Consider the following 18,561-nt stretch of genomic DNA (forward strand, 5'->3'; position numbering starts at 1 on the left):
ATTTTACCACTTATTAATGAATGTTTATGAGTTTCTTTAAACATAAGCTTTTAAATGATGACTCATGTTTTAGCATGGAAATTATTCCTACATCACTTTGCCTTTCCAGTCATATTTATTTTCAAAGATATTGTAATAAAGGAGGAGTTGTCCAACACTTATGTACCTTTTTATGAGAACAATTGTTTACTTCCATTTCAATTGTACCATAAAAGGTACAGAACAGTATTATAAGAGATCTTTGCAGTACAATATAAGGTACAACTTTTACAAAGGTACAAAACTTTGTATTTGTACCGCCGTGTACCTTTTTTTCTGAGGGTGTACTAGATACATTTAGGTTCTGCTGTAATACCTTTCTGTGTAGTCTGATATAACACAACAAGGCTGTTTTTTATTAAACCAATCCAAAAATCCAGGATGTATGTCCTTAGCATGTCACTAATGTTTATTTTCTCGGATTTGAACATTCTCCAACACATTTGGGATAATGTTAGTCTGTATAACACTGTGCATGTGTTTTTTTGTTTTATTTTTATATTTAAAGGATTTTTTTTTTTACACAGTGTGCTTAAATTTTAGTTTTAACAGCAGACTTCATGTTTGAGTGAACTATGCCTTTAAACAATAGTATACAATAATAGCACACTCAAAATCACCCATACATTCCATCATTCACACACAAACTATGGCAGTTTAATTTATCCAATTCACCTATATCGCATGTCTTTGGACTTTGGGGGAAGAGCACCCAGGGGAAACCCACGCCAACACTGGGAGAACATACAAACTTCACACAGAAATGCCAACTGGCCATGGCAGGACTCACTCTTTAGTGAACCTCTTGCTGTGAGGCTACAGTGCTAACCAGTGAGCCAATGTGCCACCCTTGTTACACAATTCATTAGCAAAAATGAGACCTTTAATTTATATAAAGTTTAAAGAGGTTTTGTATCACATACGTCTGTCTGTCTCTTCAGGTCCTCCTGGATGTGGTCTGCCTGCCTGAGATGGGTCTTCAGTCTCAGACTGAGAGATGTGTCCATCTGTGACTGATATAGAGCAACAGAAACAACACGGAAAATGTAATCATGACCAGTTTAGTCCATCTTATGTTTTAAAGAAGACATGGCAATTCACCAAAACCTGGAATGCAGCTTCAGCACATTTTTTACAATTGGATCCAGTTAATGAAAGAGCCAAACTCGTTTATTTAAAGGAAGATGTTTGCATAACTTTGGTCAAGAATTCAAAGATCATACTATTACATAAATAACCAGAAGAGGAGTGTATAACAAGCCAAAACCTTCAGAAATAATTTGAGTTGCAAACATGCAAATCTGATTTTCATAGATTTATGAAGTAAGAACTTCTTGTTTTTGCTGTCAGCTTAAGGGATAGTTCTCCCATAAAAGACAATTTTACTCACCCCTGGAGTGGTTTCAAACTTTATTTGATATAACTTTTTTTGATGCTCCCTTTTCATATAGTCGGGAGAATGTCTGTTGGCCGAGCAGCATCAGCAAATATTAAGCAGTCTACTAATATACTCTTATAAATATTAGTTGGCATGTAATTGCAATGTAATAGACCATTGCTAACCACGTAAGAAGATATTGTGAAAACAGGTGACTTCTATAAAAGAAAAACTAGTTCTACAGAAGGCAATTGTTACAGGTTTCCTGCTTTCATCAAACTATCTTATTTGTGTAGAACAGAAAATAGTCAGACAAGTGAGGGGTGAGTAAATGATGACAGATTTTTCAGTTTTGTGTGAACTCTCCCTTTAAGCCCTGTGTAGAAAACTCATTTGTACCTGTCTCATCACAGTTTGCCCCAGAATGCCCAGGACAGCATCGCCATTGCAGCGCAGTGTTGATTCTCTGCTTTTGTCTGTACACCGGCCGAGTGGACAGCTTGTACCTACATACAAATTAAGTCATGTAATTCATGCTACACAGAAAATACAGGCTGCACAGGTCAAGTTATGAGGTGTAAAAATGATTCGTTTAAAAATATCTTTTACATTGTGGTTTTATATTCAGAAACAACAGGTTAGTTTGTTTGTATTTACATTAATTCCTACATTCATTCACCAATAGACCATTTTCTTCTAAATTTTGTTCATTTTTTTAATATAATTTTTTTATTTACCATAATTTTTTTATTTATTTAATTATGGTGGAATTTACTTAGCTTTATAGTCTTTTTTCCTCACTTCACTAATGGTGACTTTTGTTTAAAAAATAACTTGATGTGGACTAACGGCTGGAAAAAGATAAGTCAGCAACCAATAGTAATTTTTACAATTTTCCAAAATCAAATCCACCTATATACTTTGTATGATGTACTGTATGTAATGCACTTACATGATGACTTGACAGTCTGGGGTGCCATTAGGACAGGGACTCTGGGACTTGATGGTGTATTTCTCTGTTCCACAGGCTACAGCCACAGTCACAGCCTGCTTGTGAACAAACGCACACCAATTCCTGGAAAGGAGAGACAACATCAACAATGCAACCTGGTATGTATAATCTGTAGTTAGGAAACATCAGAAGTATCCGGTTTGGTCAAGGCCAGAGGTTCAATGTACTATTGTACTAAGGGACAGTTGTTGCCTAATGGTTAATGAGTTGGACTTGTAATTCAGCAGTTGCTAGTTTGATTCCCAGTCCCTGAAGGAATTGTAGCTAGGGGGAGTGATGAACTGCACTCTCCATCTTTGTAACCCAGCTGAAGGCACCTGATAGCAATAGCTGCCCACTGCTCCGGTGTATACTCACTGTATGTATCTTCACTCAAAATGTTTGTGTGCACTTGGATGGGATAAAAACAGAGGACCAATTTCAAGTATGGGTAAAACAATACTTGACAAGGCTCTCTTCACTAAAACAAAAATACAATATTTTTTGTGTGATTGCCTTTGACTAATGTTTTCTCTTATTTCTCAGGGTCAAGGCCAAAGATATTTCATTGTCTGGAGGACAAATATCAAGCTACAAATGACACATCAAGCCCTTGTTGTATTTCTTGGATTGCATCCATGGTAATCTCAAATTAGTTGGAGGAATCAACGGCCGGATGTTTTCCTCAAGGTTCTTGGAATAAACAGCAACATTAAGAGTAAAAAAGCACTTGGATTGCTAAACTAGCACTATGAATCAAGTAAGTTTAGAGCCGTATGTCGTTTTTAGTTTAAGATTTGACCACAGAAATGTTTTGTGAGTGTATAAAGCTCATGCATATTTATTTATTTATTTATTCACTTTTATTGTTTCAGAAAAATGTGATACATACAGTACATACTGTATTAGTAACCAAATACCAATCAAGGAACACCCACCCCATCCTGACAGAGCCATAAAAATATGTATTCACATGCAATAAAAATAATACATAAACAGAAAATAAAAAATAAAAGAATAATAAAAAACTAAAAGGGCAATTTTGTAAAAAAATTATAAAAAATGACTTCAGCGATAAGGCAGGTGGGAAAAGACCACGAATACAGATTTTAGGGCAAACAGGGATTTCTTTACCAATAGTTTTAGAGATCACACCTATTATTTCTTTTCAAAAAGATTGCAAGTGCTCCCATTGCCAAACACAATGGAACAGTGTGCCCTTGTAAGTCAAACATTTTCCACAAATGTCCAAAATATTTTTAGTAAATTTATTTAATATTTACAGTGTTATATATGTTCTCATTATCCAATTGTATTGAATTAGTTTAAAACGGGTATTGATTGATAATGTTAGAGCTTAACACAACTTTCTTCTCATTCATTTTCTGTAACATCCGTTTGAAAGTCATCAATGCAACCCAGTCTTTTATGATTTGTAGATTCTTTGGAAGTTTTGTATTTGGCACTGGGATCTTTAACTGCATTTTCTTCTAAACTACTTAGGGTTGGGCACTGATATGAATGAGTTTTAGATCTTATAAAATTACGGATCTGAAGATACTTGAAAAAATGAGACTGAGGAATTTTATTTCTTTTCTTTAAGGTTTCAAAGGTCATCATATTATCTTCATAAAGATCTGATATCTTCTGTAAGTCTTTCTGGAACCACAGCTTAAAACCCATGTCTGATTTCTCTGGTACGAATAATGCATTACTCCAAATGGGAGAGAATTTAGAAAGTACCAGGGTTTCTCCCAGCTCAACCTGTAACTCATTCTCACAAATGGGTTAAATGTATTTTGTTTGAGTTTCTTTAAAGAGCTCATGCATATTTAATGAGGCATTGGATTCAAACGTTAAGTAAGTTTGCATAATTTTTTTTTGGGTTTTGACCTTTATTGACTGATTTGAGTCTACCAACTTTACAAACTGTTTTTTTTTTTTTTTTCCCGGAATGATTTTTAATAAAACTGTTTATAAATGCACCTTTCATCACAAGGTGTATAAAGTAAATGCCTTCCCTTTAGCAAAAAAGGAGGAATATAACATGAAGGAAAAAGCACTGTCAATTAAAAAGAGCTTTGGCTCTTGTCTCATGTTTTTAATATGTTAAAAGTGTCATTTCATTTGTATCTGGTCTTTTTGAGTGGGAGATCAAACTAAGTGCAACTCATAATTTTAAACACAGTAGTCACATCCAGAAAAAAGGTGACTCTTGATGAAAATGTATTAATGACTTCTTTTTACTTCAGCAAAGAACAAACTGAATATTCAATAAATTATGAATCACATTCAAAAGTGTGTGAGAGCTAGCATACATTACCACTGTCTCTAATAGCAAGGCTTTCTGAATTCAGTTCTTTTGTCCACATTCTTATGGCACAAAGCTGCCTTCCTTTAAACCACAACCCAGAGAATAGGTGTCTGTTTGCCAGCAGCCATGACTCATTGATATATCATCTTGGGCCATGGCATGCCTGATCTGATCTGAAGTTCTCCATTAACTCACATTGCTGTCCGCAACAGAGCTCCCTTCTGAACTGGGCAAACCCAAACAACCCAATCCTGATCTAACCTGCTGTCTATAAATTAGGAGGCCCATTAGGAGATAAACAAAACGAAGTGGTTTCATTCTCACAAAGGTCACAGAAGGTCACATTTACTTAGGTAGGTTACATATGCTGTCTAAGTGTGGCTGACCAGGAAGACAAAACAAAGCTCTGTGATTTGATTACAGGTCCAGCTGTGAGGTCCTTTCCCTGAGGTCAAAGCAGTGCTCATGATGATGGGCTACAGTTATTTTACATCATTAGAGCTGCTCTCTGACACAAGCCTTTGTTGCTGATTATGACAAAACCGTTAACACTGACCAGAGATCAGAGGTTTGTTGAATTTAAAGGCTGGACTGATAGGGCCTTGTGGGCAGATGTATTTGGAAATGGTCCTTTGAGGAGAAATGACTGCCTGTGATTTGTTGTTTTAACTTGCCTAATCTGCTTGATGTATGATTCATAGTCCACAAGAAAGACAGGTCAGAACCTCCCTGCCAAAATCCCTCATATCCACTGATGAGTTGTGAAGTGTTTTGGGTGTAATTGTTAAGTCTTTGGTCAACGGTTAATGCATTCGATATGAGCTTGAGTGTAAGAAACTCTTTATAGCGCTCTTCATTAATCAAACAAGAATGTAAGGCAGATCAGACCAACGGGACGATACTTTTCAAAAGGAATTCGATGACTGAAGACTCGCCATGGCTGAGTTCTTGATTTGTGTAAGGAATCATGTGGTTTTAAACCCACAAGTGAACACGTCCAAGAAAGCCAAGTAAATCAGTTAAGCAAAGTTGCAAGGCAAGACCCAACAAAAACATACTCGTCTCATCAATGTTTGCTCTTACACTGAGAGTAAAGAGTGATGACGCTATCCATGGATGATGCTTGGTCCATTTGACTTAGAAATATACAGCAATAGCTTTATGCAAGGTCTTAGCTGAAACCAAATACGACTGTATACACTGCACGTCACACTTAGTCTTATGTAAACAGCTTTAGCACTTGCGTCCAAACAGAATAAACTGTGACCAAAAAACAACTCATATTTTCAGCAAACAGACTCAAATGTAGCGAAACATCCATGTGGTCATTCTTGTGCAACATTGTGTTTTCTGGAAATACAGAACATGTCAAACTGGGGATTTGTTAAGGCGTTTGTCTCTAACTTAAATCAAGAAGAGTTTTAAACATAACTTGGCCATTTCTTCGACACTATATTTGTCTTGATCGCTAAGCTGACTGTAATGTGCTCATTGATTAATAGGATCTGAAGTTAAAGGGATTAAAGATCTAAGGCAAGTTAGTTCATAAAGCACGTGAATCATTGCAGTTTACGAGCCTGTGATTTCGCTTCATTCTGGGGCAGACTGGGATTAAAGGATTAAAGGATGGTGGACAACAGACATCTTTGGTTTACGTTATCTTCTGTAACCCTAAGAGCAGGTTAAATTGGGCCGGAACAATCTGGAAGTGCATTCTGGCTCCCAGAAAAAGACAAAGTTTGTTAATTAGTGTGATTTACTAATAATAACTAATAATTACAGATTGACCAAAAAATACCAAAAACCAAAGACTACTTGAGTATGTTTTACCAAAAATCATTGTAGTTATTGTACAAAAAAAATCTGTCTATACACTGGCTGAGTTTATTCCAATTCACTTTTAGTTCAATGCGATAAAGGCACAATATGTAAGATATTGTCATTTAATAATCCAAAACCCTCTAGAACAGTGTTATATATTTTTCTGATTTAAGTTTACAGTATCCCAAATGTTTTGAAGAATGTTCAAATTCAGAGAAAAAAGCAAGTTTACCTGTAACACAGTGTAACACCTTGTCCTGTGTCGCTATGCTAATGACTTCATACACATTCCTTGAAGACAACAACTGCCATAATTTTAAACAAGGTTTGTGAATACACTTCCTCCAGCAGAGAAAATTACCAATATTTAAACAAATATATTCTCCCTTTCTTTGTCATATTTTGTATGAAAGAAAATGTTGTCCAGTGTGCGACGAGGAAATGGTCCAGAAAAGTTAAATACAAAGTTTATTTTTTACATTAGAGTACTTCTTAAGCAATAATGTTTATGTGGAATGGCACTGTGGGTTGCGCTGTCGCCTCACAGCAAGAAGATTGCTTGTTTGAGCCTCATCTGGGTTAGTTGGCATTTCTGTGTGGAGTTTGCATGTTCTCCCTGTTTCCATGGGTTTCCTCCAGGTGCTCCACTTTCCCTCACAGTCAAAAGACATGGGCTATAGGTTAATTGGGTAAGCTAAATTGTCCATAGTGTATGAGTGTAAATAGGTGTTTCCTAGTGATGGGTTGCAGCTGGAAGGGCATCCACTGTGTAAAACCTGTTTAATAAAGGGACTAAGCTGGGAAGAAAATGAATGAATAAATGTTGATGTGGTTTTGGAGAATTAGCTATAGGTAGTCATGTTTCTTGAACCATTTCCACCAGATCTGGCTTCAGCTTGTTTGCATCATCGCCAATAATAATCACCAGAATGTATGGTTCCCAACCCCGCAAAATTAAAGTTTGCAGTTTACTTTGATTTTCAGTTCAATTTTCAGTTCATTTTTATTTTTCAGTTTCAGTTAATTTTGCTAAAACTGTGCTGCTTGGTGATTATAATAAAATATATGGCTGTCAAGCAAGAAACATAAACTGTGATCTGGACAATGAAATCTTCCATTATTTACCCTTCATTACCTTTACTCCAGTCTTTTGTATTTATTCATTTATTTAAAGTCTGTGTGCAATCAAAATGTGCAATGTTTATTTTGCTAGAGAAGATTGTTAATCTTTAGGTGAACAAATTATCTGTCAAAGTTAATCCACTTAAAAAAATGTTTGTTTTGGTGATCATCAGTCAAAGTCTGACCATTTGCTTCAGCATTTGGAGTGTCGGTCCTTCTCTGTTAATGTCAGTTTAACAGCTTCAGTCACAACATTCTTAGCCACTTTATCACCACCGCCCTCTTACCGTTAATGTGCTACGCGGGAATGATGCACAAAAAAACAATATTCCTACTCAATATCCCGTTCCAATTGTGGAAGCACACCAACATACTGAAACAAAAGTCTCAGCAACTTGTAGCTCACACAGACTTTAATTATTTAGTGTTTAACCACTGTTTCAGCTTAAAATATAATTTAATATTCTAAAAACTTGACTTACATGGTGAATGGGTAAATAAATGTTTATTTAATTAAAATTGAGTGAATTAACTCGGGAACAGCAGCCCCTTTACCCCTATGAGCACCTATGCAGGCTTATATCATACTTGCTTTATGTCACTTCCTGCCATATAGATTAATGGATGGACATCTCTGTAAACACATTGCTTTTCCTCCTGAGTTCTGCCGATTAGTATCCCTTCAGAGGAAGGAAGAGTTTGACGGTTTCTCCCTCCTGCAAACTTCCCTCATCCTGGGATCCTCACCCAGCAAACATACCCACGGACCTCCACACATTCAGACTGACACGACCTCTAACCTTCAGCCCCTGTTTCAGAGTTTCCAGTTTCCAGGCTGTGTAGAACAGAAAATCACTTTCTTATTTACTATATATTTCCTTAAGAGGTAAAAACTGAATATATTATCAATTACTTTCAGGAAATACAGACTAACAGTTAACTGGACAGTTCAACCAAAACATAAATCCTGTTGTAATTTGCTCATCATCTAGTGTTTAAAACCTGTTTTTGTTTCTTTCGTCTGTGGAACACAAAGATATACTGAAGAACGGTGGAAAATCTTTCATGGTATGTCTTGTTCCTACTATAAATGTCAGCAGCTGTTTTTATTCTTCTCTCTAAAATCTTCAGAATTATTTTGCGTTCTTAAAGTTTAGAATCATTTGGGCGTGAGTAAATAGTGTGGAAATGTTCAATTTTGGATGAACTGTCCCTTTAATAATATTCAATTATTTAGGATGGAAAAGAAGTCTGGAAAGAAGCTCACAAAGGCTGCATTTAGTTGATCTAAATACAATAAAACAGTAAATCTTTTGACATTAAAAAAGGTTTTGCACTCAAATATATTTCATATATTTAAGATTTATTATGATGCCAGGCTGATTTTTCAACTTAAATTTCACACAATCCTTTAGAAATCATTCTAACATTCGGGCTTGCTGCTCAAAAAAGCAATGCATTTAATAGAAAATAATCTTTCATCTCTTCACACGTCTTTACTAACATCAAACCTTTCAACAGTAGTGAGTCTTTTGAAAAACTGAATAACTTAAGCTATAATATATAACGAGTAACATTTACACTGTCTTGTTACAAATCAAAGAGCTTTGAAAAGTTGCTTTGAGCTGTTGTCAGCACATGTTTATCCTACTGTATACAGAGCTGAAATATTAAGTTTTGTTTGACTTTGGATCTTCTACAAGCTTCTCGATGGCTCTCAGTGTTGCACAACAGCTGCAATAGATAAAACTCTCCCCATCCATGTCATGCTTTTGATTACAATCCAAGAAATAAAGTCTATTAGAAGTTGCTGAAGTGCTGAATTCATAGTGTTTTGAACACAAACGGAAACAAGGCTTTCTGACAGATAGGATCTCTGTTGAGATTGCTTGAGAACCAGAAAGTAAATTGTATGTAAAACTTTCTTAGGGCCAGTTCGTATGCTACAATACAGGGGCGCAACAAGGGGGTATGCAGTATATGCGGCGCATAGGGGCGCGACACATGGGGGGGGCGCCGTTGTGCCAAAACTTTTTTTTTTTTTAATTATCCTTATTAAAAGTTTCAAATAATAAAAATAAATAAATATGTTTTGTTAAAAAAACATTATTTTGCATTTTAAACGAATATAATATTGTTATTGTTTAATTCAAAATCATTTAACACAATAACATGCAGTCCCACAGCCTAAAGTGTTCATGTAGATGTAACTGTTTAGATTTGTTTTTATTTTTATCAAAATAAACTGTCATACATAATGTTAAAAGTTATAAGATTAATGTGAAAATTTGTCTTCATTTATTATTAATTAATTAATATAAAATAAGAGGGATCACACAAAATTTGAACCCGCATACCCCTCAGTAAATGTGTAGTTGCGCCCCTGCTACAATAGAGATGAATCTGGGATGAAACAGATTAACTACAACCACAACGGTGAAAGAAGAGTGTTTGAGAAGATCTGAAATATAGAAACCACAAACACAGGCATGGAGAAAAGTCCACCGGAGACTCGGGTCAGAAACATGGCAAAAGACATGTGTCTTGATTATCTGACTTTGGCAAAACAAGATTTAATTTCAGGAGGAGGTGTAATTTGTTTTGATATTTGATTTGTTGTGAAGGTTCAACAGCTGTTTTCATTCAGAAAGCTTGACTTTGCAATGTGAAATTTACATCTTAATTAGGGCTGTACGATATTGGAAAAATCTGACATTAGGATATTTTGTATTTCTGCAGCTCCGGTTCCCCCACAGTCCAAAGACATGTGCTATAGGTGAATTGAATAAACTAAATTGTCCGTAGTGTATGTGTGTGAATGAGTGTGTATGGGTGTTTTCCAGTGTTGGGTTGCGTTTGGAAGGGCATCTGCTGTGTAAAACATATGCTAGATAAGTTGGTGGTTCATTCCACTGTGGCGACCCCTGATTAAAAAAGAGACTAAGCCAAAAAGAAAATGAATGAATAAATGAATGAATGCACTGTGACTTGACTGTGATAAATATTGCAATACATATGCCATTCAGTATAAACAATTTCACCAGATGACCTGAAAACTGCTGTTTAAAAAACTATTTGTTAATTTAGATTGATTGGAATAATTCTGTAGGGTAGTTAATCATTCATAAAAATGCCAAAAAAATAAATTAAAAGCAAAGATAGTGAAGTAAAGTGAAATAAACATATTGTTTTGAGTTTTCAGGCCAGTTAAATAGTATTCAGGTACAGAATTTGAATAATTAAATATAAAACAACGTTGCAAAAGTTTTTACTGTATAAACAATTCAGTAAAAATATTCTTTATTAAAGTTACAAATGGTCAAATTTGGCAGTGGGTAGCCCTGTTTCCTCACAGCAAGAAGGTTGCTGGTTTGAGCCTCGGCTGGGTCAGTTGGCATTTTTGTGTGGAGTTTGCATGTTCTCCCTGTGTTGGCGTGGGTTTCCTCCGTGTGCTCCGGTGTCCCCCTAAATTGTCAAAAGCTAAATAAAAAAAAAATAAAAGCTAAAATGTCTGTAGTGTATGTGTGTGAATTGCGTGTGTATGTGTGTTTCCCAGTGATGGGTTGCAGCTGGAAGGGCATCCGCTGCGTAAAACATATACTGGATTAGTTGGCGGTTCATTCGCTGTGGGGGCCCCTGATTACCAAAGGAACTACGCTTAAAGGAAAATGAATGAATGAATGATGAATGGTAAAATTTCATGTGCCTTAATACTATGAAGGTCTTAAAAAAACACGCGCAAATGAAAAACCACTTTATTTTCATTAAACTTTAGAATAGCTACACAATTCTCATGTGTCTTGAGCAGTTTCTCCTGTTCAACTATATTCTTAACTCAACACAGATCCTGTGATGTGACTATTGTGGATGTGGACATTGCGATGTTGATGCTGTAACGATATATTGTGCAGCTCTGATTTAAAGTATTTCTGTACATTTTTGAATCACATTTTTCACATAAGGACAAAATGTTCCCCTTTATTACGATAGTTTTCTCCCTGTCCCTTAGTATTTTTGCTCTTTCCAATGTTCTGCACCTGGGCATCAAACTCTGTCTTTGTCAGTCACTCTACCTTCCTGTCTATTCAGAGTAGTTCATGCATGCCAAGACATCACATCACTAAAAAAGAAGAAAAAAGACATTTCTTTCATCCACAGCCTGAGACCTCTGCTAAAGTCCACCTGTTATTTAACAGCTTAAATGCTGCTCTAGGATACAAATTCTGATAATAAATCAAAATGTTGAAAAAGTCATCAGGCTACCATAACAAAATCAGCTCAAATTATAGCAAGTGACATACATTTCTTCCACTGTGGCCCTTACTATGAATAATTCTACTAATATAAAATAATACAATGGTGACATGGTGGCACAGTAGGTAGTGCTGTCGCCTCACAGCAAGAAGGTTGCTGGTTCGAGCCTTGGCAGGGTCAGCTGGTGTTTCTGTGTGAAGTTTGCATGTTCTCCCCAATTTTGCGTGGGTTTCCTCCGGGTGCTCCGGTTTTCCCACAGTCCAAAGACATGCAAACAGGTGAATTGGATAGGCTAAATTGTCCATTGTGAATGAGTGTGAATGGATGTTTCCCAGAGATGGGTTGCAGCTGAAAGGGCATCCGCTGCGTAAAACATGTGCTGGATAAGTTGGCGGGACTAAGAGGGACTAAGCCAAAAAGAAAATGAATGAACGAATAGAATAGAATAGAATAGAATAGAATAGAACTTTCTGCAAATTTCTGAAAATACTTTGTATGATGACAATGAATGCTATTTCATAAAAATCAATCAAAATATGCATAAATAATCCAGCATCTTTAGTTGCTGTAAAGATTTTGATTGAAGAAGTTAAGGCAAACAGTTTAATTACAGCATAATTATATTTACGAAACAATGATTACAGCTACAATTACATGCAGATATTATTTTAATAAAAATCATTAATACTTGTATCTACATAATGAGTTAATTTCATCAAATTACTATTTTACATGCCAGTACATACCAGCAGATCACACATAATATAAAGTTATCCCCAGTTCTCCTAATAATTGTAGGCAGATCATGTTAAACGGTATGAACTGGAGTTTAAAAGGGATTAATTTTTTTTTTTTTAATCACAGCAGTTTAAGTGACCACATTGTAGGGAGTGTTATCAGCTGCTGTCAAATATAAAGTATGTATGTGGGTTGAGGTAAAGAGTGACCCAGCTCTTGTGCAAAGATTAAACCAGGGCTGATCTCAAAGCGCAGGAAACACTGGCCTCCTCCGCGCTCCAGGTAATTAGGCTGAATTACTATGGATTAGCCAGAGTTAAGAGAAAACATATGTGCTCCTGACACTTTGAGGAGATGTGGGGTCAGAGGAGACCTTTCTGAGCGACACAGGTACTTCCAAATGTTGGCTGAAACACTTTTCCTGTTTATTTTCTACATCAGTGAAACGCTGATTGTAACAGAGATGGAGGAGATAAGAAAACTTGAGGAAATGTTGGAGAGGAACCAATCCTCGCTTTGTTTTTACAAGCAACGCCATCACAAAGCAGCATGTGCCACATAAAACTACCATTGAAAAGCATTGGGACAGCAGTGCTGGCTGACTGGGTCGGTTGCTGATAATAAAATACATGGATGTGCATCTTGTATATGTAGAGTACATGTGTTATGATATGTATCATTAATACTTTAAAAATTTTTGGGGATATTTTTTATTTTTATTTTATTTTTTAACCAAACTTCTTTTTAAGACATATTTTTATTGGTTTATGTTTATTCGTTCATTTTCTTTTTGGATTAGTCCCTTTATTAATCTGGGGTCGCCACAGTGAAATGAACCGCCAACTTATCCAGCATATGTTTTACGCAGCGAATGCCTTTCCAGCTGCAACCCATCACTAGGAAACACCCATACACACTTATTCACACTCATACACTACGGACAATTTTAGCTTACCCAATTCACCTGTACTACATGTCTTTGGACTTGTGAGGGGAAACCGGAGCACCCGGAGGAAACCCACGTGAACGTGTGGAGAACATGCAAACTCCACACAGAAATGTCGACTGTCAACCCAGCTTGGAATTGAACCAGCAACTTTTTTTGCTGTGAGGCGACCGCACTGCCTACTGCGCCACAACGTCGCCAAGTTTATGTTTATTAATGTAACATTTTATTAATGTATTTTACTCATTATTTCAAATTACTTGTGAACAGGACAAAGTAAAATGCCCAAAGTTTATATATTTCCACATACATATGCATGTGATCAATATTTTGACCTCAGAGAACTGATAACAAATGCAAATGTGTAGCTACAGTTTTAAAATGTATTTTTACAAATATTTTAGGTCAATGGATTTTGACTCACAAAACATTTTTTAATGTTCCCGACATCATATGAACAAACATTATTATACAAAGATGTCATAGTCTTTCATTGTTCAGAAATATATATAATTATGCACCCTCTACATGTTTTCATCAAAAATCTACACTGTAAAGAAATGTGTTGCTGCTTTACATTTTAAACTATTTCAAAATAACAATACATCAAACGTCTGTTTACATTGCATTAGAGTGACTCAAATAAATGTATGTTAATAAACGTTTAACATACAACATACATCTGTGTTGCTGATCATATAATTTTACTGATTAGTAAATCAATGTGTTACCGACCTACTGATCATATATTTTATTTAATATGTTGCTAATTAATTTAGATGTCCATTCTATGTTGTGAATTTTGTGATATGGCACACAGTAAATGTTTTTAAAAAGGAATATTAGGGAGACTGAAGATGAATCATTTTTTGTCCATTCAATTTAAGTCAATAAGCTTTGTCTTGAGACATAGGCTTAAACATAATAACAAAACGTAAATACACCTGCACAACTATTTTAGAAAATCCTATAAAAAAAAAGCCAATGACAGTGGGAATGCATGTCTTCTTGTACTTAGCCTTTTTTTGCTTAAGGGACTTCATATGATCTGTCAGACAGAAGAAACTTAAAGCAATCATGTAAAGGATGGGAAGAGTCTTCCACAATAGTGGAGGTTTTTCTTTTTTGTCGCTGCTATAAGTAAATCAGTGAGACGTGTTTGTCTCTCACCAATATTTTGCGATGTATGAATAATTTATAATCCTGTAATCCATAAAACTGACTGTGATCTGAATATGAGTATTTTAACATGCAGTCTAATCCAATTATTAAATCTGTTGACAAACAACCTTGTTTTAGGTTAAGGTTACTGACAGCACTTAGTGGGATTTTTGTATTCTTTTTTTTAAGAAATTATTTTTAGAAATGTTTTTTTTTTTATTGAGTATTTTTAATCATAATGCATTAAATTGACCAAAAGTGACATTAAAAGCATTCATGATGTTATGCAAGCAACTGAACTTCCTGTTCATTAGTGTATACTGAAAATAAAACAAACGTTTCACAGCAGCTTCCAGAAAAACATTAGACATCATATGATATGATTGGATAGGAAAATAATAACCGATGACCAAACTTCACTCTTTTTGCTCTGCTTCAACCTGGGTGGCTCTCCATGATAAATAATGAGCTGTGAAAGCATGTAAACCTTGCATGTTTTTATGACATGCATGTAATGAGCCATCATTACCCTACCAGACGACCTCCTTTTCTACTAAACCCTTAAGAAAATAAGTGATTCTCAATGAATAAAAAAAGAGCAACACTTACCCAGTGCGCTGAAAAGAGCCTGTGGTCTCAGTGGCTGACGATGGGTCCACTGTTCCCTCAGGCACATCCTGGTGACCGTGATCATGATGTCCATGATGACCAACAGGATGATGAAGAGCTCCGTACACGTCAGGTCTCTTTCTGTTGATCACTTCACCATGACGAGCTGCCCCAAAGCCAATCAATGGAACTCTGGGGTCCCATCCGCCACCATCCGACATATCCTTCAGCTCATCCTCATCCTCCACCTCAGGGTCTCTAGCTCGGACCTCACATCGGGCAACGAGCAGCAGCCCCTGAAGAAGAACAGACAACTTTAGCACCACCATATCTGTGTGCTCCTTAAAACGCACATCAACTGGCACAAAGCACCAGGACAACAAGTGGTTGTAAATCCGTTGCTCAGTGCTGGCGTATGGAAAATCTCCACCTCCCATCTGTGAAATGATCCTCTCTTTCCCTCCCTCCTTCTGACAGAGTCCACTCCCCCCCTTTCTCTGTCATTCCCTCCCTCTGCTTAATAGTTTCAAAGACCTCCAACAATCCTCGGAAATGAACCCCTCCACCCACGTCCAGCTTTACTCCCCGCAGAAAGGTCGTGGAGCTGGAACAATGAGGCCCGGCAGCTCTCAGGCTGGACATGTTTGGAGGTGCTGGACACACTCATTTGGACTTTATGCAGGAGGAAGCAGGTCATTTCTCTTGGCTGCTCACAAGGAGTTTAACACTCTTATCACCTCTTGCTGCTTCTGTCTTCACTCTAAGTGAAGTAGCTCAGGAAAGGGATGTGATATAAGCAGAATGGTTTTTATATGAAACTTGCTTAATTTTAGGGGAAATTCCTCTGTTTTGTTGGTCCATTGTTTGTTTTTGTTTTTTTTACAAAAGCAACTTGAACAGAGAAGCCTAAAGGAAATGAGAAGGTACAGAGTATTGTAATTTCTTATAGAATGATGCAGTTAAGGGCTCTGAGATGAATTTTTAGATGGATATCTTGAATATCTTTCAGCAATATTTTTAAGGAGTGGTGGCATGCCGGGTTAGCATGCCGGATTAGAACTGTTGCCTCACAGCAATCTTCTTGAGTGTTTGCATGTTCTCCCCGTGTTTACCTGGGTTTCCTTTGGATGCTCTGGTTCCCCCCCCAAAGTCCAATTACATGCCATGTAGGTTAACTGGATGAACTAAATTGACTGTAGTGTGTAAGGGTTAGGCATGGGCTGGTATAAGATTCTGACCGTATGATAACTTTGGATAAAAATATTACGGTTTGATGGTTTGGCAAATAGACCAATTACCAACCTACGTCACACATGACATCACACGGGTCCCCGGTTGCAAAAAAAGACAGGCTGCAATAGCAAACATGTCGTGTTGTGCAGTAACAGTCCAAAAATAGAAAATCTAACTTTTACCATACACCACACTGCTTTAATGCCAACTGCAGATGTCTTTGGCTAAAAGGGAGCTAAATGAAGTGACGACCTAATTAGAAATGCTGGACTCTGCAGTTCTCATGTTATATCAGGTAAATTCACGCTATGCTAAATCATACACATCACTCGTTTTTGATTGCAGCAATAATTTCAGCAAAAGCATTTACATGTGGTTAATTAAACTGAGGACACTAAATGCTAAGAATGAAATGGTATTAAAGAAAAGTTGGTTTTATATACACACATTCATTTAGTGACAACTTGTGACACACACCCTATATTGTTTAACACGGGACTTTGAATTTTCGGTCTGAAATAACCTGCAAGTGTGACTTGAAAACAACATAAACACTGTTTATTTGACCGTGATCAGTGTTGTACTTTGATAGTCATTGGCTGCTAATATGATTTTGCTATACACAGTTTGCAAATAATTCTTTTATGAAATTATTAAGGAGAAAGTCTGAATATGTGAATATAAAACCAACTTTACCTTTTGTGTAAGTTTACATACCCTGCTGTACAGGTGCAGTTCACTGTCAGAATGCAGTAATTTTGCTTGTAAATGATTAATTACCCAGGCCTTGTACAGTTCCGTCTTTTTGTCTTTTACTAGGCAGAACCTCGGTTTTTAGGACTACAAAGTTTTGAATCTGGTAACTATGGAACATTATTTCTTGCACATGACCACAAAGAACAACATTGTTGGCTTCCAAAGACTTTTAGGCCTTTAACTTCTCTCTTGTAAAATCACTTGGAGCTTCAATGAGATTGTATATTTAAGGGCTGGATGCTTGGTCATTTCGTGTTATCCAATATTCATTGGGAGGATGCTATCGCAAATGGATCTGTCAGAAGAACGGCACTCATTTTAACTTTAAATTTGACGAATCACTGTGCTTATCACTGGGTGACAAGCTGTTATAATACGCTGAAAGCATTATGTAATTAATATATATATATATATATATATATATATATATATATATATATATATATATATATATATATATATATATATATATATATATATATATATATATATATATGTATATGTATATAATATGTAATCAATATAACTTATTTCTAAGACAACAAACAAACTCTGGATTGCATCCTGAATGTTTACAAACAAGGTAATTCATCTATTGTAATCACTGCTCTAAAATATATTCTTTTTAAATGTCTAAGTAAAAAAACAAAACAAAAAAAATCCCTGTTGAACACAACATATTTTATTTTGAGAAACATTTAAAATATTTTGGAGCAGTAAACAAGTCATGCTGTCTTCATTTGTTTCAAAAGTACAGATTTCTTTACTATTAAAAAAGGCATCTTTGGATATCAATTTTGTTTTCCAAATACCTTGAAAACGGTATACCTCTAAAATGGTATACCTCTAAAATGGTTATCGTCCCTAGTCCCCATGCCTAGTAAGGGCTCTATTTTAACGGTCTAGGCTCAAAGTCTGAAGTGCAGGAAGAAAAAGCATTAAGGGCGTGTCAGAATCCAATTTTGCTATTTTAAGGACGAAGAAAGACGCTTTGCGCCGTGGCGCATGGTCTAACAAGGTTGTGCTTATTCTCTTAATGAGTTATAGGTGTGTATAAACCAATCAGAATCTGATCTCCCATTCCCTTTAAGAGTCAGTTGCAATGATCCATGGCGCATTTGCTATTTACATGGTGGACTTTGTAAGTGGAAAAACTGAACGCTTCAAAACAGTTAAGAAAACAGTTAAACAGCATCTGC

At 36.1% G+C, this 18,561-nt stretch overlaps 1 protein-coding gene across 2 annotated transcripts in view; it reads right to left on the reverse strand.

Moving 5' to 3' along the window:
• mmrn2a (multimerin 2a) overlaps positions 1–15,790 on the reverse strand; it is a 27,172-nt gene extending 11,382 nt beyond the window's left edge. For both annotated transcript variants that reach the window (XM_073919166.1, NM_001145706.1), the window contains exons 1-4: positions 15,374–15,790; positions 2,370–2,492; positions 1,817–1,923; positions 963–1,052 (exon numbers count right to left, since the gene is read on the reverse strand). In XM_073919166.1, the coding sequence (XP_073775267.1) occupies positions 963–1,052; positions 1,817–1,923; positions 2,370–2,492; positions 15,374–15,702 (649 nt within the window). In that variant the 5' untranslated portion in view covers positions 15,703–15,790. The remainder of the gene's footprint in view (positions 1–962; positions 1,053–1,816; positions 1,924–2,369; positions 2,493–15,373) is intronic.
• Between the last annotated feature and the right edge of the window lie 2,771 nt (positions 15,791–18,561).

The sequence above is a fragment of the Danio rerio genome, chromosome 13, assembly GCF_049306965.1.
Source record: "Danio rerio strain Tuebingen ecotype United States chromosome 13, GRCz12tu, whole genome shotgun sequence".
In the NCBI taxonomy this organism is placed as follows: domain Eukaryota; kingdom Metazoa; phylum Chordata; class Actinopteri; order Cypriniformes; family Danionidae; genus Danio; species Danio rerio.